Here is a 22964-nt window from a genome sequence, read left to right as displayed (position 1 = left end):
AACACATCAATAAATAAGGATTCTCCAATTATTTGGTCGCTTTGACGGTCAAGACTCAACTAGGCTAATTATCCTTCATCGAAAGTCAAATTCCCTCGAACAAGTGTTAGGACTTAACAAGGCATTTAGTGCATTATTTATTTATTTATTTATTTATGCACTCCCTTTAAGTTTTCTATATGATCCATGTAGCAAGTTTTAGGCCGATGACTCCCAAGTCAGACGACTTCAGGGCACCAGGTTTTGAGATAACCTCACAGGCTTAATAATCCGAGTCGAAAAGGCTTCAAAGAGAACAATTATTTATTTTTTTATATTTTTTTAAGGGCAACTTCATCTTTGATTGCTTTCTAAATTACCATTGTAACGAGCTTTAGGTCGATGACTCCCAAATTAGACGACTTTAGGGCACCAGATTTTAAGATACCCTTGCAGGCTTAATTGCTTAAGTCATAAAGGCTTCAAAGAGAAGTTTTAAATTTTAAAATATATGCCTTGATTAGTGCAATGCCCCTTATCATACACCTATTCAAGAAAACTGACCTCCAACTCTAGACTTTCACCCAATTTTATCATGTTCATCTCAAACAATCCACACAAATTTATTTTTTATTTTTTCTTCACACAAGGAATCCCTGTCCACATCCGTATCTTCCTACTATAGTAAAATTACCCTAAACTGTGCTAAATTTGGTCTAAGGATAATTAGTTTAGTGAATTGGGTAAAGCATCTATATCCAACTAAATCAACCGATCAACCATGAAACAACTCGTTTCATCACAATGTCAAGCTCAATTCTAGTGCGCGTATAATATCAAGTTTTGCAAGATTAAGTTTCAATCAGCCTAGCATGCAACCTATCCATAGTTTATAAATCATCACTAAATCCCTAATTTAATATCATTGTTGACCTAGACTGTCTAATCTACACAAGCACACAACTGAATAAAAGAGATTTTTTTTATAGCTAAAACAAACACAGAAAAACATAAAAAAAACACGAAAAACAAAAATTAATTTTTTTCACCCCCAAACTTAAAATTGACATTATCCTCAATGTTATAAAGTATAAATAAACACATAAAGGTGTAGGGAAGAAATGGAAGAATGTACTCCCCAAAATTTTTTGTTGAATGTGTGAGGCCCTATGTGTGACGAGTAGGCAAATTTTCCATTATGCTTTTCCCTTGGTTTATGTTGGTTTGAGTGTTCCGCGACGTCATATTCCTGCATATAACAATTCAAATCAAACATTAAAATAACTTAAAATATGTGTTACTTAGCACAAACAATCAAAATACCAACAATAAATTAATGGCCTAAGGGGAGTATTAAGGATAGTGATACCCTACAAATTAAAACGTGCTTAAATCTAATGCAACCTAGTAATCAAAACAAATCTATACGCTATGAGATGCGATGCAGAAAGCAAAATAAATAAAAAGGTTAGAAGTTGGGTTGCCTCCCAATCAGCGCTAATTTATAGTCTTTAGCTAGATTATCAAATCGATCATTTTAGGTCGTGAAGTTGGGTGAGTGACTTCTCTTTACCCCAATTGCTTTCAACTACTGTCCATTTACTTCGAAGCTTCATTTTGTCTCGTAAGTCACTTCAACTGCCCCATGTGGAAAGACTTGAACAACTGTGAATGGTCCAGACCATCTAGAATGCAATTTTCCTGGAAAAAGTTTCAACCTAGAATCGAACAATAGTACTTTTTGTCCTGGAGTGAACTCACGACTCTGAATGTATTTATCATACAGTTTCTTTATCCTTTCCTTGTAAAGTTTTGCATTCTCATGGGCATCCATTCGAAATTCATCCAACTCATTCAACTGTAGCATCCTCTTATCTTTAGCTACCATCAGGTCCATGTTTAACTGCTTTAATGTCCAATATGCTCGATGCTCCAATTCTACTGGAAGGTGACAAGCTTTTCCAAATACAAGGCGATATGGTGACATGCCTATTGGTATTTTGTAAGCAATCATGTATACCCATAATGCATCATCAAGTTTTCGTGACCAATCAGGTCTTGAGCTATTCACTGTCTTCTCGAGAATTCTCTTTAGCTCCCTATTTGACACTTCCACCTAGCCACTTGTTTGGGGATGATAAGGTGTAGCAACTCGATGTTTCACCCCATATTTTGCTAATACTGATTCCAAAAGCTTGTTACAGAAATATTTACCGCCATCACTGATGATAGTTCGAGGAGCGTCAAATTGCGAGAATATGTTCTTTTTCAAAAAATTCACAACCACTCGAGCATCATTTGTTGGTGCTGCTATTGCTTCTACCCATTTCGATACATAGTCAACTGCCACCAACACGTACTGATTTTTATAAGAAAAAGGAAATGGTCCCATAAAATCGATCCCCCAAACATCAAAGAGCTCCACTTCTAGAATCGAATTCAAAGGCATCTCATTCTTTTTGGAGATCGTTCCTATACGTTGACATTGATCACAGTGTTTCACATATTTATGTGCATCCTTAAATAGTGAAAGCCAATAAAACTCTGATTGTAAAACCTTTGCTGCTGTCTTGCAATACCCAAAATGCCCAGCATAAGCAAAATAGTGGCAGAGCTCCAAAATTTTGGGGACCTCTTTATTTGGTACACACCGTCGAATAATTTGATCAGCACCCCTCCTGTATAAGATGGGATCCTCCCAATGATAATACTTTAGCTCTGAAAAGAACTTCTTCCTTTGGTGGTGCGTAAACTCAGGTAGAAGTACATTACACGCCAAGTAATTTAATATGTCCGCATACCATGGCCCACTCTCAACTACAAAGATATGCTCATCTGGGAAAGAATCATTTATATCGCCCTCATCTTTCTCTTCTACTTGTTCAAGTCTTGAAAGGTGGTCTGCTACCACATTTTTACATCCCTTTTTTTCTCGGATCTCCAAATCAAACTATTGAAGGAGAAGTATCCACCGAATCAACCTGGGCTTTGCATCCTTCTTAGACATTAGATGTTTCAGGGCGCATGATCTATGTAGACTATTATAACCTTTTGTCCCATGAGATATGATTTGAATTTATCAAAGGCAAACACAATGACCAATAGCTCCTTTTCTGTGGTTGCATAATCCAGCTGTGCCTCTGTCAAAGTCTTGCTTGCGTAGTAAATAACATGAAGAATTTTATTCTTTTTTGACCCAATACTGCCCCCACTGCATAATCACTAGCGTCGCACATCAGTTCAAATGGCAGGTCCCAATCTGGTGTAGCTATAACTGGTGCAGAAATTAACTTTTCTTTCAGAGTGTTGAGGGCCGTCAAACACTTTTCAAAAAAGTCGAATGGTGTGCCCTTTTTAAGCAAGTTACAGAGTGGCTTTGTGATTTTAGAGAAGTCCTTAATAAACCACCTGTACAATCCTGCATGGCCGAGGAAACTACATACTCCCTTAACCGAAGTTGGTGGAGAAAGTCTTTCTATCACCTGAATCTTTGTTTTATCCACTTCGATACCATTTGCTGAAATCCTGTGCCCAAGTACTATTCATTCCTGTATCATGAAGTGACACTTCTCCCAGTTTAGCACCAAATACATTTCTTCACAACGCTGTAGGACCATTCCCAAATTTGAGAGGCAATTTTCAAATGATGAACCAAACACTGAAAAGTCGTCCATAAAGACTTCAAAAATTTTCTCCACCATATTTGAAAAAATTACCATCATGCATTGCTGAAATATGGCAGGGGCATTACACAACCCGAATGACATCCTTCTGTATGCAAAAGTACCATAAGGGCATGTAAATGTAGTCTTCTCCTGATGTTCTGGAGATGCTACAATCTGATTGTAACCCGAGTACCCATCCAAAAAATAGTAGTGTAAATGTCCAGCTAGTCTCTCCAACATCTGATCGATAAAGGGCAAAGGAAAGTGATATTTTCTAGTTACATTGTTCAGTTTTCCATAATCTATGCATATTCTCCATCTCGTGACTGGTCTTGTCGGTATCGGCTCATTGTTCTCATTCTTTGTCACTGTAATACCTCATTTCTTTGGAACAACATGGATTGGACTAACCCACTTACTATTAGAAATCGGATAGATGATGCTTGCATCAAGGAGTTTCAATATCTCTGTTCGCACAACGTCTTTCACGGTGGGGTTCAATCTACGTTGATTTTCCACTGTTGGCTTATACTCTTCTTTCATCAAGATGTTGCTCAAGAATTGGTGTTTTCTGAACAGAAGGTAGTGGTTTACTTGGTCCTGAACCAAGTTCCTCAAACTTTCTTTTCCTGATGGGTGGAGCAGATTCCATAATGTAAGCAATCTGACTTATCTCTTCAACTGTTGATGTTTTATTTCGTGAGTGCATAAGAAGATTCTCCAAGTGGTCTTGAGGATACTCAAGAATGAAAGTCTCTTCCATAGTCAAATCCACCATATCAAGGCGCAAACAACTATTTGATTCTGTAGGATATTTGATAGCACTAAAAACGTTGAACGTCACCTGCTCATCATTTAATTGGAACATCAATTGTCCTTTCTGAACATCTATTAACGCTTGACACGTTGCAAGGAACGAGCTTCCCAATATCAATGGCATGTCTTTATCCTCTTCAACCATATCTAGATTAACGAAATTCGCAGGATAGATGAATTTATCGACCTTCACCAATATGTCTTCAATATTTCCCTGGGAAATATGGACATGTCTACCAACTGCAATGAGATCGATGTTGCCTTCGCCTCTCCTAAGTTTAATTTCTTGAAAATAGAATAAGGCATGAGATTAATACTAGCACCTAAATCGCAGAAAACTTTATCAAATTTCATGTTACCAATAGTGCAAGGGATAGTAAAACTCCTTGGGTCCTTTAGTTTAGGTGGCAGTTTATTCTGTAAGATGGCACTGCATTCTTCATTCAGCATCACTGTCCCCAAATCCTCCAGCTTCTTCTTATTATTTGTGAATATTTCTTTCATAAATTTCGCATAGCTAGGCATTTGTGTAAGTGCATCCACAAATGGTATATTGATCTGCAGCTTTTTGAAGACCTCAAAAAACTTCTAGAACTGCTTGTCCAACTTATGCTTCTGTAACGTATGTGGGAATGGGAGTGGTTGAATCATTTCTTTGGCAGGAACAAGTTCCCTAACCTTTGGATCCTCTAGTACTTCTTATTCTTTGTTCGGTGTAGATTCCTCCAAATGCTCCTCAACCCTAGTAGGTACCTTCTCTTGTGTAGCAACCGACATTTTCACATTTATTTCGGGTAGCTGTACCCCGCTACAAGTAGTTATAGCCTTGTAGTGCTCCTTAGGGTTTGTTTTAGTGTCACTAGGCAATGTTCCTGGAAGTCTCTCTGAAAGTGCCTTGGCTATTTGTCCCATTTGATTCTCCAAATTTTTTATGGCAGCACCCTAAACTTGCAAGCCTTATCCGTTCTCTGCATGTGTTGAATGGATATTTCCGCTAACTTAGTTACAAGATCTTTTAACAAAGACTTCTTTTTATTCTACTAAAATCTGGGTAGTGTGATCTGTTGTGGCGCGATGTGAGCTCCCTGATTATTACTCTATTGAAAACTTGGGTGATTTCTACAGCCTAGGTAATATGTGTTAGGATTTGGATTGTGTTGTTGCCTTTGAAAATTCTGAGTGTAGTTCACATCTTCTACCATCTAAGCAAAAGAAGATCCTACGTTACAATTAACATTATCGTGGTTCTCTCCACAATGTTTACATTTCGATCCCACTGTTTGGGCTTCACTCATCTGATCTACCTTCTGTGCCAATGATGCCAATTGTGTTGAAAGTGTTGTTAAAGAATCAACTTCGAATACCCCAACAGCTTTCTTTCTACTCATTCTTTCAGTGGGCCAAAATGCACTGGTAAATGCTAAATCCTCCATGACTTGGTAGACTTGGTCTGCGGTTCTTTTTGTGATAAAACCATCACACGCAGAGTCTACGTTAGCCCTGCTAATCGAGTTCAAACCAATGTAGAAGTATTGCACTTGAAGCCACTTCTGTAATCCGTGTTGTGGGCATTGGCGAAGTAAACCCTTGTGTCGTTCCCAAGCCTCTGAATAGCATTCTGAGTCCATTTGCTAAAAAGTAGTGATCTCGTCCCTTAACTTTCAATCCTTTTCAGTGGGAAATATTTGCTAAGAAATTTCTGACTCAATTGGTTCAATGTTGTGATGCTCTATGGTGGGCAAGTGTCTAACCATTCCCTTGCTGAATCCCTCAATGTGTATGGGAAGAGTCTTAGTCTAACTGCTTCGCTTGAAACCCCAGGATATTCAGTTGTTGCACAGATGTCCAAAAATCTTGATATATGAGCGTTGGGGTTTTCTGTAGTTTTGCCAAAACATTGTAGCATATTTTGGAGCATGTTGATGAGATCTGTTCTCGGGTGGAAGTTTGCCTGACTAGACGCCAGATATACAATACTGGGCTGGCTTTCTACTATCGGTGGAACCATATACTCTTCCATGAGCCTTGCATTTTCATTGGCTGCAGCTATGTTCGGTTGTGCTACTCCCATACTAGCCCCGATGACTATTTTATTTGAATTTTCGTTTGCCATGTCTTCTTCTTTTTGTTTTTGGTGTGTTTCAAGATGTTGTCTTTTTTTATATGGGGTATTATCCGGCAACATGAGCCCTTTTATTTCCAGCAGATTCAGCTCCCTTTTTTGTATATATGTAATCACCTTCACCAGCCGGAAGCCCAACTTTTTCTGTCTTTTAATTCCCAGCAGCTCTCTGTCCGTAGGTTAGTCTCAAGAAATTGGCTGCCAAATTTTTTTTTTCAATTCTTTCTCCTCCACTGCCATCTTCAATATGTATATGTATATGATATCCATCAACGTCCAGCATGAGTAAGTATATATATACTTATTAACCGAGACCTTATCTTTTCAAAATAATGCAATTTAGTCATTGAGTTCTTCAATTTCTATAGTGTAGACTTTGATCTCCAAACTTTGCATCCAATGGCCAATTTAATTCCCATACTTCGGATTTTGCCATTTTTCGTCATTGTTTGCTTCTTTCCTTCAATTCCTTTTCATTTATAGAGTTTCCCTATAAAACATAAAATACGACAATTGAAAATATAATTTGCCAAAAGAATTATCAAATATTGCTATTTTAAGGCCCCGAACAAGCGTATAAAATACACTTATCAACCGCCGATCATCAATATTGCTACTTTGAATGCAAACCAAAATGAAGAACAAAACCAATATGTCATTCATGAAAATAACCTCTTTAATTTAATAAAAAGGTGATCTTTTCCAACAATATGTTCATTTATACTTTTTTGGCCATCATGAGTGTGATCACTCACAACGATTAAATATCACAACAAAATAGCATAAAAAAATAAAAAAAATTTATCATTCTATCGCGCCTAGCCGAGAACCAATCCACAATATAATCCTTATATTTTGGAATCACATAACATTACAAGCACAAACTTATTACAATTGGTACTAGCGCACGCACACACGGAGAGAGTATGGATGGCTAAAACCACTATTTGTCAATTTATAATTCAGGGTTTCATTCAAAAGAATCCAAATGCATACTTGAATTGAAAGGTAATTGCATTTTATTCCTGAAAAATATGTAAATGTAAAAATGCTTTAAAAAGTCTCGTACGTTTGAAATAAAATGATAGTAGAAATGTTAAAAACACTAAAAACCGCTCTTTTCATCAATGTAGTTATCATCTAAATCAACTGGTAACATGTAAATGCTGAAAATGAAATTCTGAAATATTGGAACTTTTATTGACCTATTAGCCGTGGAAAGGGGTGCATCAATGTAATGAGATGACTGATTTTGTTGGAGCCAAATGTTGAATACTCAAGAAAAATATTATTTTATTAACAAAATAAACACTACAATTTAATTACACACCAAATATGATTTCCACTGCTTCTCTCTCCTGCTCACTGCCACTCCATATCTATTACTTAATTCTTACTCATACTCTAGCATTTCTATCAATACTGAAAAATACAAGTGCTGATCCATATTTATAGGAATGTATGTAAGTTCCTGCTCCTTCTACACAATTCATATGGCGGTGGAATAAATAATATAGCAAGCATTCTAGTTTCTTCTACTATGGTCGATGGATGATTCTAGCTTTTTCAAAATTTGCTAACACTTTCCAATTTATTTTCTACGAGGCAGTGATCAGCCTTATAGAAAAATTCTGGAGATTTTCATTTTCAGAAGGTGGCGTTGCATCTTCACAGAATTTACAGATAGAGTTTTGTCACCTGCAGATGCAATGGCAGTGTTATGTGTTATAGTATGGTATGTTGATGAATCCTTAAATGATATATTTCAAAGATTAACACTTCGCATATTCACATATGCAGTCATTCAATTTATATATGCAGCCAACAAATGCAAAGACTAACGCATCACATATATAGTTATTCGTGATTGGAATCTCATTTTATGACGACACCAAATGAAACCCCCAAAAAATACATATTCTGTCATAGTTGTTTTCACACTTTGAATTGTGAAGTAACATAGTAGAAGCAACATCTTAGATAGGGAAATTTGAATAAATGGAGCCCTAGAATTGATTCAATAATGTTTTTCATGATCCCAAAACTCAACAGCAGTATGTGATTCTGTGAGGCAATATGCATCTTCTAAACACATACGAAAATCTGGAAAAAGTTGGATATTATTTGTGAAGCAATATCTCAAATTTCAACACGTACCAAATATAACAAATTTTGATTTTATCCAGAGACGAATTTGGTTACCTTTTTGTTAATTAAGAATCATGAATTTGTATTGATTTTGGAGAGTAATTAATTGATAGCTTAATGTTAGGATGATTTGAAAAATCGTAGTTACAGCATTGTTTGGAATCCAATTTTTGGAATGTAGTATTTTCTTTAAAATTATTTACCAATCCTAATAGTATTATAGTATTATCTGATTTATTTATTTTTAATTTCGTAACAAGGCAAACACGAAAATTTTCGTTGATTAATTGACTTCAGATTCATTGGTATATTGGATGTTAAATTTGTTTAATTTTCAATGTACTTGTTTAAGTAAATACCTAATAGGTATGAAGATAAAAATAAATAAATAAAAAATACTGAAGAATATTAAACAAGAAAATTTAATTGAAACATTTTCAATGGAACTACATTTTTCAGACATTTTGATATAGTGGCGGAAGCAATAGAATAAATAAATGAACACGATGTCGAAGTTCTGTTGATTCCAAATCAATATCGTAATACGACCACCTTTAGTTTATGTTGGTTTCTAAGAATAACAAAAATCTAGGTATAAAAAATTTTTCAAAAACAACCTCGTGCCATGATAGCTTACAACTCTTATTTAAAGAAATAACCATAATCGAGATAATTACAAAAATTTAGATACTAAAAATATATATATAAATATTAAAAGTAATGATAAGGACAAAAATTACAAAACCTTAATATTCATAATTAATCCGAAACAAAGGGAATAAACAATAAGAATTTATTTAATGAAAAAAATTCCAATTAAACAATAATTAAAACATCAATCTTCATCATTCTCCTTCGATTGACAAAGATTCAATCCTCAAATCTTGCAATGTTTTTTCACCCCAGGCCATGTGCCCCTAGACTGAACACCGCATATAGACTTCTCAATAAATCATGGCCCACTGAAATTCTTGGTGGTTCCTTAATCACCTTGACAATGAAAGACTCCAAATGAGTAGTAGATTGTAAAGCCAAAATTCCACCACTGTCATTAGGAATTATAAATGAATCGTTGAAAATATTTCAACAAGGGACTATGAAGAAGAAACAAAAAACCAAAATGACAAAAAGAAGAAGAATGATTCGAAAGCTCGAACACAATATCGTTGTCCTCAAACAATATTTGCCCCCTCTTGAATTGAATAAGATGCTTCAAGGGATCTTGGAAAATAGTTTGCAGAATTTTAACAAGCCTTATAGAAGATTAACTCCAAGCACAAGTAAAATCTCCCAAAACTTCAAGAACACAAGGGAGGAACTTTGAATATGGAATAGAATAGAGTTTTGATCTTTGTTTATGGAATGGTGTATATATCGTGAGTGTTTTTCTAGATTTAATGCCTTGAACATGTTCGCCTATTTACAGGCATATATTAATCCACACGAAACGATACCAGAATGTGGTGAAAAAGCCTCCAAAAATTTAAACCAAAATGGTCAAAAACAATTACCAATAGTAACATTCTTTGTTCTGTGCAATCACATAGAACAAACATATGCAGTCGCATAGAACAAAGTCATACATGGCATTTAGTCCTTGCATGGCACCATGCCACTGCATGGGTATTTGGTCTATGCGGTTGCATAAGCTAAACTCTCGGCCACCTATTTTTTTTTTTTTTTTCATTCCACACTTATATTTTATTGATGTTAAACAACATAACAACAATCCATCACTTGTTCAATATTCAATAAAATCTCGTATTCAAAGTATACAATACTTATGTATAAGGATTAGATATCATTCGATTTGAATCTAACCATAGTGTAATTCTAACAAAATAAAGTCGAAATTAAATGTAACATGAGACTTTGAACCATTTATTTCATGGGACAATACCGGTAAGAACACACACAGAAGTATTACGTGTTCTTCAATATTCAATAAAATCTCGTATTCAAAGTATACAATACTTATGTATAAGGATTAGATATCATTCGATTTGAATCTAACCATAGTGTAATTCTAACAAAATAAAGTCGGAATTAAATGTAACATGAGACTTTGAACCATTTATTTCATGGGACAATACCGGTAAGAACACACACAGAAGTATTACGTGTTCTCAAGTTCCATGTGGCAACATTATGGATTACTTTTTGAGCAATGACAGGTAGGGTTGTCGTCATTGGTGGACCTTTTACTTTAGGAGTTTCAACCTCATCCTACTCGAAGTAGATGCTATTAAATCTCTAGTTAGAGGTTTAGTTAAAGGATCTGCTAAGTTCTCAATTGACTTTACATAATTTATGAAAATTATTCCATTCTTGATTAATTTTCTTATGTAGTCATGTCTAAGACTCATTTATCTAGACTTTCCATTATATATCCCATTGTATGCTTTTGCTGACGTAACTTGACTATCACACATGATAGGTATTGAAGATGCATTCTTTGGTCCTAAAGGTATATCATAAAGGAGATCCTTAAGCCACTCAACTTCTTTCCCGATTTTCGATAGTGCTACAAATGTATATTTCATAGTTGAGTGTGTTATACATGTTTGTTTATTTTGTTTTCAAGAAACAACACCTCCTTCAAGAGTGAACACCCAACCTGAAGTGGATTTACTTTCACTTGTGCTAGATATCTAACTAGTATCGATAAATCCTTCCAATACAATCGGGAATTTAGTATATTATAAGCCTAATTTCTTGGGTTTCTTTGGATATCCAAAAACCCTTCCAATGGTCTTTCAATGATCATTGCTCGAACTACTAGTAAACCTACTAAGTTTACCGATTGCAAAGGCCATATCCGATCTTGTGCATTGAACTGCATACATAAGACTCCCAATACCACTCATATATTCAATTGAGCAATTGCCCTTCAATCATTCTTTGTAAACTTTGAACTTGGATCAATTTGGGTAATACATTTGTTTACATTCAAATATTTGAACATGTCTGTCACACTCTCAATATAAAGTGATTGACTTAGATGGTAACTCCACTAGTCTTAGGGGCTTTAATACCCAATATGGTACCTAAATGTCCAAGATCCTTCATTTTGAATGCGAAAGATAGAAACCTCTTCATTTATTTTATTCTATCCATGTGATTATTCATTATCAACATGTCATCGACATATAAGTATATAAATATCATATAATCATCACATCCTTTAGAATACAAACATCTATCTACACTATTGTGTTTAAAACCAAATGATGTTATTGTTAAGTCAAATTTCTCATGCCATTTTTTTAGGTGCCTGCTTCAAACCATATAATGTTTTTACCAACTTGCACACCTTGTGTTAATTTTCAAGTAGAGCAAACCTTCAGATTGTTCAATATAAACCTCCTCGTTGAGATCCTCATTCAAGAATGCCATATTGACATCTATTTGATGAATATGCAAGTCATTTATGGAAGCTAATGCAAATATTATCCTGATTGATGTTATTCTAACTACCGGTGCATAAGTACCAAAATAGTCAATTCAATCCTTTTGTCGATACCCTTTGACTACTAATCTAGTCTTAAAGGTATTAGGAGAACATCAGTGTTATACATTCTCCAAAATACCTATTTACAACCAATAGGTTTGGATCCGGGTGACAAATCGACAAGTTCTCATGTATTGTTTGACATTATTGAAGCAATTTCATCATTAATTGCATCTTTCCAAAAGTGTTGTCACTTGAACCCATAACTTCTTTATAAGTTTTAGGATCGATTTCCACATATGGAATAAAAGAAATTGTTCTTATAACATTCACCTCATTTCCCTTTGCTAAGTAAAAGGAAATAAGTTAAGAGTCAATGTCGTCTGGTCCCAAAGACTTCTTAAGCCAAGTTCTTTTGTTTCTTCATGGCTCAATAGACTCATCAACATCTTTAGAAGATGTCTCATCTCGTGTTCCACTTAAGCTAGGGATATCTTTATGATTTTCCTTCAATTCATTATCTGAAGATAGCGAATTCTCAAAAAACTCTACAGCATTGGATTCAATAATCACATTGGTCTTCAAATTCAACAATCTGTATGATTTTATATCACTAGCATATCCAATAAAGGCACATTTAATGCCTCTTGGACACAATATAATCCTATTAGAGTTCGTGTTCTTACAATAAACATGATATCCCCACACTTTGAAGTATTCAATGTTCAGTTTTTTTCCTTTCAACAATTCGTATGAAATTTAGTATTCTACATGTACTCAATAAAGGTTCACCCCACAAATTAAATGGTAACTTAACATAAGTTAACATGGTATTTATCATTTCTACTAAAATTTTATTTTTTTATTTCGGCCAAACCATTTTGTTCGAGTGTCCTAGGTGCAGAACATTGGTGAATAATACATGTTCACAAAACAAGTTAAAATCTCTAGAGAAGTAATTGCCACCTCTATTACTTCTTAGAGTCTTTATTTTCTTGTCTAAGTGATTTTCAACTTCATTCTTATATATTTTAAACATATCAAAAGCCTCATGTTTATGCCTCATCAAATCAAAATATGTATACCTAGAGAAATCATCAATGAAGGTAATAAAATACATATTTTCACCTCTAGTTAATATGCCATTTAATTCACAAATATCTATATGAATTAATTCCAAGATGCTAGAGGTTCGTTTAACACTTTGATATGTCTTTTTAATAATCTTAGATTCTACATATATTTTATACTTAATGGCATCATTTTATCATATAAAATCAAGTCACATTTCATCATTCTTTTCATAGTGCCTTTCCCTTTAGGGATGGTAAAAGTTTACCGGACTCATAAATGTCCGATTTTTTAAAGAGATTTCTCCTAACCGAATTCTTATTCATATCTGGAACATGTAAACATTAGTTAACGTAACGATTTTGTCTGAAGCGAAGATGATAACCACATTTCCTTTTCCAATCACCTTAGATTGAACTTCATTACATATTTGGATCTCTTGGTCTTCATTCACCTCATGATATGTCTTGAATAAAGACTTGTCATACGATATATGCACCGTTGCACAAGTATACCACTATCTGGGAACCTTTCATTTGATTGCATTTATCTCGCTTATGATGGTCACAATCTTGTCTTCTTAGATGGAGTTCACCTTACCCTCGGGGTTGTTTTATTTTCGGTGTCTACAATCCTTTACATAGTGTCTAGATTTTTCACACACAAAACATCCTCCTTTGGTCTTCTTCTTAGACTTATTGGAATTCCTAGAAGGTTCTCTCTTGTTGAATTTTTTTGGCGGTAGAATGTTCATTCTTATCTTGCATTTTTTATTCTTCTTGAATGCGAAGATGTTTCTGAAATTGTTTCAAACAATAATCTTCGATACTATGCATTATCTTCTTTTGATATCTTTTCCAAGTCTTAGGAAGCTTTGCAATAATTATCCCCACTTGAAAAATCTCCGAAATTTCAATCTTTACCGCTTTCAACTTGTTGACAATCACTTGCATTTCATGTATTTGGAGAAGTAGGAGAATATTCCCAAGAAATTTAAAATCAAAGTATTTAGAAATTAAAAATTTCTTGGTACCTTCTTCTTCCGCTTTGTACTTACTCTCCAAGACTTTTCATATTTATTTTGCTGAAGATGTGTTTGTGTATAAGTCATACATTAAGTATATGATCGTGACATATTAATTCATCTTCTTGGCGCTTTTGTCTTTCGCCTTTAATGGCATCCGTTTCTCTATTTGTTGGTTCCGGTAATGACGCGACATTTGGATCAAGTATGCAAAAAAATTTCAACACTGTAAGAAAAAAACTTCAACTTATCTTGCCATCTTGTAAGTTGGTACCATCAAAACAATCTAGGTGCACGAGATCTTGGTTCATCAATTTGATTGTCACCACAGTTGTTTTACTCTCCATCGCAGTAATATCGTTTGAAATTGTTGGAAATTTTCAACAAGGGACTATAAAGAAGAAATAAAAAACCAGAATGACAAAAAGAAGAAGAAGGATTCGAAGGCTCGAACGTGATATCATTGTTCTCAAACGACATTTCGCCCTCTCAGATTGAATGAGATGCTTCAAGAGATCTTGGAAAATGATTTGCAACATTTTAACAAGCCTTCTAAAAGATTAACACCAAGCACAAGTGAAATCTCACGAAACTTCAAAAACATAAGGAAGGAACTTTAAATATCGAATAGAATAGAGTCTTGATCTTTGTTTGTGGAATGATGTATAGATCATGAGTGTTTTTTATATTTAATGCCTCGAACATGCTCACCTATTTATAGGCATAACTCAGTCCACACGAAATGGTGAAAAGCCTCCAAAATTTTAAACCAAAACGGTAAAAAAAGGGTTATTAACGGCAACATTCTTTGTTTTATGCATTCACATAAAACAAAGTCATGCAGGGTGTTTAGTCCCTACATGACACCATGCGACCGCATGGACATTTGGCCGATGTGTTCGCATAGGCCAAACTCTAGGCCACCAATTCCTTTTTTCATTCCACACTTATATTTTATTGATGTTGAACAACATTAAAACATGAATTCGGTAAGTTTTCCCACAATAGATCCTCTACACGATTTGCAAAAAATATTTTCATAATCGTAGTTAGAAATTCTTCCAAATTAATTTGTATATAATGCTACACAAAACTATCCTGATTATGGAAATATATCCCTCAATTGCGCAAAGCCACAAACCTTAGGACTCTCATCTTACATATTACAATCCTCTAATTATCCAAACATGCTTCAAAAATAGGGAGCCGATTGTTACTCTCATTTGCATTATTGAAACTCAGACGTTCTTCAATCTCAATTGTTGAAAGACCATTATTAATTATCTACGTTCAAACTGAATAGAACGAAAATGACTTTATCATTAAATACTACTTCTGGTATGGATTCCCTCGTCTCTATTAGAAATGGCATTGGCTATGATACTAACTGATATAATATGACGGAAGCGATTGAAAAGATGATCGAACACACTATCAAGTTCCATTGATTCTAAAAGAAAACTGGAACATGATCACCTCCCAAATTCTATTGATTTCTAAGAATATCAAAAATATAGGAATCGAAAATTCTTTGATTCACATAGGAATATGGATAAAATAGTCTTGCTGATTTTAAATATCAAATTTCGAGGATTTTAGAATTTGGAGAAGATCTCAATAATAAATTTTTTATTTCAATTATGAAACAACCTCGTGCCATGATAGCTTACAACCCTTATTTAAAGAACTAATTAGAATATAGATAAGTATAAAACTCTAGATAATGACAAAAATCTGGATAATTATTAAAATTAAAAGAAAATGACAAAAATTAAAAGTTTTAATATTCAGAATTAATGCGAAATAAACAAAATTAAACTTCGATTTTATTTAATGAAGAAATACTAACTCAAAAATAACTAAAACTCATTCTTTGTTTATGTTACATTAGCATAAGCACTCAACACTTGCAGAAAAATGTATCAAGTACATGCTCAGTGCTTAAACAAATTTTAACGATACAGAGACAAGATTAATTTTTCTCTCTTTTGCAATAAATTTTTTGATATTAAGAAAACTTTTACTATGACTTCTAATTAACAATGCTCAAGTTGAATGGATATGTTTATACGTCGCAAGCAATTCCATATTCCGTTTTGTACAAATAATTCTTTTTAACAAAGGCATATGTTTGCAAATATTACAAATCGTGATTCCAAAACACCCTTGTCATGTTATAATGAATCCATTGAAGACATGCCTATTCCACATATATATGTTATTTCTATGTAATTCCAAAATTCTTCAAAGCTCTATATAAATGAATAAACTTCAAGAAATGTGTTAAAGATATGCATGAATTTTCGCGTTCTTGTGTTATTGTAATATTTTCTCGATTCTTATGATACTATTTCATTAATAATATGATTGTAATCGGTAAGTTCTTTCCTTTTGTAGTTGTATGTAAACCTATTTATACGATCTTGTCCTTTGTAGTCATTCTCTTTCTTAGAGAGAGGAGTTATATTATTAATATATTATTCATTCAATATTCTGTCTTAATCACATTGAAATGATATTAGAGCCTTCAATTATCAACCTTTTCTAATTGTCGTCCATCTACTCATATATATAGTATAATTATTATCATATTATCATAACATTAAATACTAATGATTTACATGTTTTTCTATCGAATTCAATGGTATCGAAACTTGAAAAGTGGCATTGCGTAGTGACAACATAACAAACTTTAAATCTCTCTCTCTCTCTCTCTCTTGAAAAAGAATGAGTTTGCAGAGATGTAGAGCTGTTTTGATACCATGTTGTAATGACTCATCCATCTTTCTGGAATTGTGCACGCACTTTGTTCTTTTTGTTTGCCTCGTGAATTGCTCCAACTTCTACACTAAGTTCAAGAAATCTTTTTCTTGAACTTAGTTGCAAGTAAGATATCATTTTTTCCTCTCTAATCATACTATTATGATCTTTCATAGAAAAGAAAAATAACATTTCTTTTGTTTTTATTTTACATCAATTGGTTATGTGACCTTAGTCGCATGGTTTTGTCCTTTTTCTTTGCATTTGACTTCTTCACATTCTTATTATTTTTTTCTTCACATAAACAAGTTTATGACCTTATTATTAAGGCTTTTTTAATATATTCATTCATGATCTTCTTTTCAAGGTTTTGTTTTACCAATCAATTCCTAAAGTTCTCAAAATTTTCTTATAGATGTTACAATTAAGACCATATTTAAAATATTCTTCATATTTTTACAATATCCCAGTGTTGGAAATAAACCTGGAGAATTCTTCCCTCAGAAATTTTATGGTATGTTTAGATCGTTGACATTGAGCAATTCATCATATCAGCAAGAAAGTTTTCAATCATCGTACAGGCAGCTCTTGTTTCTTGGTCTGTTGGGGCACATCCCGCGATTTACCTCCCTCACAAAGTTTTAGGGGTGGGGCGGTGGAGGCCCTCAAGGTTGGTGCTCAATTTCCGGATGTAAATCAAATAGTTAGAAATAGTAGTATACCTTTGATTTGCTCCATCAGAAGTAGCCTCTCTTCTTTCAAAGGGCTTTCAAGTTGATGACGAGTGACAAGTTCAACTTTCCCTCACATCCCAACGACTACATATGTGATGAGTATCACGTTCTTGTTATTGGTTAGTGAGTAGTTAAATTAAATAAATTATATATAACACAACATTAGGGTCATCTCCTTCTCTATGGGTTTTTAGCCTAGCTCAAGGCACATGGATTACAGATACCTACCCTTCCAATGTAGGCTAAAAAATGAGAGGAACAAGGAAATCATGTTGAAACTGAGGAGAAAATATTACTTCGGTGCTTCTCCTTGAGGGCAATAAGGCACTCTTTTAGGTACGAACTAACATTATGAGTATTTTCTTGGAAGTTTTTCTTCCTCAGTCCTGTAGCAAAATATACAGGGTTTCCTCCAAAGTGTCAGGCACATCATTGTGCACCTTAAATGACCAAAAATGGCCTGAGGTTCGAACAAATCCCCTATACCTCATTAGAAATACAAAGGCCTCCTACCTTTTAAATGCTACCATATAGACTTTACATATCTATCCAAGAACATGGCCAATTCATTTTCTTCATCCCAAAATTCGCGAAAAATACAAACTATAAAGCCAAATCGATAGAAAATCCTTGACATCAACAAACCAAGCCTTGTGCATGAGAAATTTAGGATCAACTACTTGAATCATTTTCCCCCATTTCGTTCATAGTTTCAATTATCAGAAAAGTGCACAACACTTACCTTGAGATTTCCAGGTAGCTTGGAGGCCAGTGCCGTGGTAAATTCAGCAATTCCCTGGTTGATATAAGTTGTTGATTTGGTTAGTCATGGCCTTGACCACTTTCGGGTAGCAATAGTCTCAAGATTCAGTAGCAATGAACCCAAACTTATCAAGATATCTACGGCCATTCTTGTCAACTAAGTACTGAATCTTGACATTAATACCCCAATTATTTTTTTCATATCTTAAAGGAGCAACATATTATAACTGTTCAAATTATTTTATTAGTCCCAAGTTTACTTGAAATGTGAATTGTCCCTATGTCTAATTGTTGACTTGTTATTTATATTTTAATAATGTAAGAGGGGAATTTTGTATGTATGTATGTATACATAGATAGATAGATAGATGTATAGTTATAAGCATATATATTTGTTAATATTTTCACACGTTTTTCTTTGAGTTCCTCTCTTATCCTCTCAAATTAACTACCTCTAAAAAACTTCTACATATCCACTTGTCATTCCATTTCCCCACTTACCCAACTAATAAGAAAGATTCCCTCAATTTCCTTATCTATCTCACATCACTTCATGGTTTCTTTCATTTTAACATTTCATAACTTGTCTTCCCATATTTTATTACTCATTTTCTTTCCATTTTTTGGTGTATCCAAACAAGAAGAAATTGTCAAATAGCATTTATAGTACATATTTTATCTCAGCATTTTTCCTTCGGTTGAAACGTATTTGAAGCTTATAAGGTATGACAACAACATACAAGTAATTTTGTCCCATTTAATTTTTGTTATTTCATATTGATAAATATTTTGTTAATGATATGTACAATATGATATATATGGCCATACGATACAAATGATAAGATATGAGCTCTTACCGATTATGAAGATATGATATGACGGTACGATTTATTTTGATAAATGAATGACAAATATTATTCGGGTTTGTACTAATATTCATATCCTATTGAGTATTTCCACACTCACCCTCTTTCCCCTACCTTACAAGTTAGGATGGGCGTGACAGAGTGCGATGGTTTGCCACGCATTTTCTATAATATGATTTATATCACAAGTGTATATTGTCAAGTTTTGTAATATAATATGGGGTTAAAAGTATTGAACCCACATGGATTGTAATTTAATTTCTACTATGTACTATAATTGTGTAGCTTTATTTTAGCTAGACGAATGAAAATTAAAACCAACGATTTTAATAAAATGAACTTGATGAATGTGGTGCAAATTCAATGGATGCTAATTAGTTATATGAATTTAATCAAGATGGAAAGGTTTAGGGAATGATTTCACCTAACTATCAATTATAATTCAATTAAGTCCACTTATTATAATCAATTTTTCATGTTTAAAAGTAAGATAAGTGTGTTTTTACACACTTATTTGGTTCACAAACATGACTTAAACATGGATAAAATGGTTGAATTGTGACTTAATCCAGTTAAATTCATGCACTATAGGTAATTCAATGGAAATTGTGGAATTCAGGAGAAAAGAACCGAAGAAGGACCAAAACGCAACAATTTTTGTTATGTGATTGTAGATGATTTGTTCTTTGCATTCGAAAGAAGGGGAATAAATTCGATAGAATATAAATTGACATAGGGTCCGATAGGGGATGGAAACTTACCTCTATGCTTTATGCAATTCATGAAGATGTTCATAAAAAGTCATGCATTCTTGTACATTGCATCATCCATAGAAATATAGGCTGGTGGTGTATAAGAGTAGATTCAATATATATCGAGAGAGTGTATTGGATAATTTAGGAACATTGAACTGGCATTTTGTTCCAACGATTCGTTGAAATTGTGAAATTAGGGTTTTTAATAGTCAATTAGGGATTGGAGTTCTTAATGATTTCAATTCGATTCATTTCAATACATTAGTTCTAAAATTGCATATTTACATTTCAGTTGCGTGTTTATTTCATTTGATTAGTGAAATTTCGAAATTAGGGTTTTCTTTGCAATTAGGGTTTCAAATTGGGGATTTCTTCCAAAATTAGGGCTTTTCACATTTAAACCAAATTTTCATTTAATTAGATTCGGTTAAGGTCACATTAGTCTAATTAGAGCTAATTCAATCCTCGTGGGAACGATACTTGGACTCATAGTCCATTTTACTACTTGTTAACGAACCGTACACTTGCGGTGGGTTTTAAAATCGAAAAGAAATATTTCGTGAACAAGTTTTTGGCGCCGTTGTCGATGATTAAATTTTAGATTTAATTCTATCTTTTGTGACACTAATTCGGACTTATTCATTTCATTACTTGTTAATTTTATTAGATTTATTTAATTATTGTTTATATTAAATTTTTGTGTTAATTTTGCCATATCAGGGCTTGCATGCAAGGAGCACCTGATCAAGACTTGGTCCCTATAGATCCAGAGATTGAACACACATTCTGTCACAGGCAAAGGGAAGCAAGAGTGGTACAACAAATGGCTAACGAGCAAAATCGACCGGGAATTCCACTCAACGAAGGTTTGGCAGTGGAAGAGGATGGAAATACGGTACTTGGGGATTTCATGGCACCATTGGTGGTGCAAAGTCAATCTAGTATTGTATATCCTCCATTTGGGCAACCGAACTTCCAACTGAAGACAAACGTGATTCAACTGTTTCAGAATGGGCATCAATACCATGGGATGGCTAGTGAGAATCCGCATACACACATATCTCGATTTCTTGATATGTGTCAACACTTCAGATACCAAGGTATCTCTGATGATGCTATAAGACTGCGCTTGTTCCCGCACACCTTAAGGGATAAAGCACTCGAATGGCTGGATTCACTCCCTGTCGGAAGCATCACCACTTGGAACGAGCTAGCTCATAAATTCTGCACCAAGTTCTTCTCGCCAGCTAAAGTAGCTAAAATGCGGCATGACATCTCAATATTGAACCAGATCGAGTCAGAGTCATTTGAAGAGGCATGGAACCGTTTCAAGAACATGTTAAAGAAGTGCCTGCAACACGGCTTTGACAAGAAGACCCAGATCAGATTTTTCTACACTGGATTACTCCCAGCATTTAAGAGTATGGTGGATGCATCATCTGACGGGTCTATCTCTACAAGAACAATTGACGAAGCCTGGGAGTTGTTTGAAAGGATGGCTACAACTTCAGCTATGTGGTCTACAGATCGAGTAGTTCAGAAGAGAGCACCTGGGGTGTATGAAGTAGATACTTACTCAGCAGTGTCGACGAAAATAGATTCCTTATTCCATAAGGTTGAAAGCATTTCACAAACCGCCATTGCTAAGCAAGTTATGAAGCAGAGTTGTGAAGAATGTGGAGCAGATCACAGTACTGCTACTTGTCCAATTCTGGCACAAGGAGTAGAACATGCAGAATTCGCACAATGGGGTCAGCGCCAGCAGAATAACCTACATTCAGAAACCTTCAATCAAGGCTGGAGAAAACACCCAAATTTCTCTTGGAGCAACCAGAATCAAAATAGACTACAAGGGCAATATCAGCAGCAAGACAAAAAGCCAAATTTGGAGGATATGTTCGAGAAATTTATTGCACACACCAATCAGTACATGGAAGCCAATAACCAATTTATGCGAAGGATGGAAACAACACTTCAAGATCAAAGTGCAGCGATCAAGAACTTGGAGACACAAGTGGGACAGATAGCAATTTCCATGACGGGTAGAGCACCGGGAAACCTACCCAGCAATACTGAAATTAACCCTAAGGAACATGCAAAGGCTATAACAACCAGAAGTGGAGTACAACTGCCGGAACCACATGTAACAAGCTCGGGAGCCAACAAGGAATCAACGCCAACCTTGGAGGAAGAAATTGTGGAGCAAACTGACAATGCAACAGGAGATGAGGTTAAGAGGAATTCCAAGACATCACAGGGTAAAAATACTAATCCTGTTAACCCTCATGAACCTCCTATTCCGTTTCCACAAAGGTTGAGAAAGCACAAAATGGATCAGCAATATAGTAAGTTCCTTGAAGTTTTCAAGAAACTGCATATCAACATCCCATTTGCTGAAGCACTTGTCCAGATGCCGAGCTATGCAAAATTCTTGAAGGATATCCTCTCCAACAAGCGAAAAATAGAAGAACACGAAACAGTAATGTTGATTGAGGAATGCAGCGCCAGAATCCAGAGAAAGCTACCCCCAAAACTAAAAGATCCAAGGAGTTTTACTGTACCCTGCACTATTGGAGACTGTTATTTTGATAAAGCTTTGTGTGATTTGGGTGCAAGTATTAATCTAATGCCTCTTTCTGTTTTCAGGAAACTCGGCCTGGGAGAAGCAAAAGCCACAACAGTGACATTGCAGTTAGCAGATCGATCCCTTACACATCCAAGAGGAATCATTGAAGACGTGCTGGTAAAAGTGGAGAAGTTCATATTTCCAACTGATTTTCTTATCTTGGACATGGAAGAAGATAAAGATGT

At 34.6% G+C, this 22964-nt stretch overlaps 2 protein-coding genes across 2 annotated transcripts in view; one reads left to right on the top strand and one right to left on the bottom strand.

Annotated features, from left to right (window-relative positions):
* Nucleotides 1-12604: 12604 nt before the first annotated feature.
* LOC111385681 lies at nucleotides 12605-15721 on the bottom strand. The gene is made up of 3 exons (XM_023010104.1): nucleotides 15610-15721; nucleotides 13521-13580; nucleotides 12605-12918 (listed from the first exon to the last, which is right to left on the bottom strand). The coding sequence occupies exons 1-3, from the start codon at nucleotides 15719-15721 to the stop codon at nucleotides 12605-12607; spliced, it is 486 nt and encodes a 161-aa protein (XP_022865872.1).
* Nucleotides 15722-16403: 682 nt separating this feature from the next.
* The window catches only part of LOC111385680, an 8897-nt gene continuing 2336 nt past the window's right edge, over nucleotides 16404-22964 (top strand). Inside the window, exons 1-8 of the mRNA XM_023010103.1 lie at nucleotides 16404-16504; nucleotides 17507-17626; nucleotides 17801-17889; nucleotides 18494-18569; nucleotides 19684-19803; nucleotides 20874-20967; nucleotides 21445-21668; nucleotides 21981-22512. Of these exons, the coding sequence (XP_022865871.1) occupies nucleotides 16404-16504; nucleotides 17507-17626; nucleotides 17801-17889; nucleotides 18494-18569; nucleotides 19684-19803; nucleotides 20874-20967; nucleotides 21445-21668; nucleotides 21981-22512 (1356 nt within the window). The remainder of the gene's footprint in view (nucleotides 16505-17506; nucleotides 17627-17800; nucleotides 17890-18493; nucleotides 18570-19683; nucleotides 19804-20873; nucleotides 20968-21444; nucleotides 21669-21980; nucleotides 22513-22964) is intronic.

The sequence above is a fragment of the Olea europaea genome, unplaced genomic scaffold, assembly GCF_002742605.1.
Source record: "Olea europaea var. sylvestris unplaced genomic scaffold, O_europaea_v1 scaffold3252, whole genome shotgun sequence".
NCBI lineage: Eukaryota > Viridiplantae > Streptophyta > Magnoliopsida > Lamiales > Oleaceae > Olea > Olea europaea.
Note: the sequence above shows the minus strand (reverse complement) of the source record. Positions and strands in the feature narration are given on the sequence as shown.

What these genes read in the sequence shown, in the direction of transcription:
- LOC111385681 (XM_023010104.1), bottom strand. Translation starts at nt 15,721, where the DNA reads ATGGAACTTGATAGTGTGTTCGATCATCTTTTCAATCGCTTCCGTCAT. An exon ending in CGAGGGAATCCATACCAGAA is followed by an intron (nt 13,581 to 15,609) that starts GTAGTATTTAAT and finishes TACATGTTCCAG; the next exon opens with ATATGAATAAGAATTCGGTT. An exon ending in ATCGGACATTTATGAGTCCG is followed by an intron (nt 12,919 to 13,520) that starts GTAAACTTTTAC and finishes AATTGTTGAAAG; the next exon opens with GAAAAAAACTGAACATTGAA.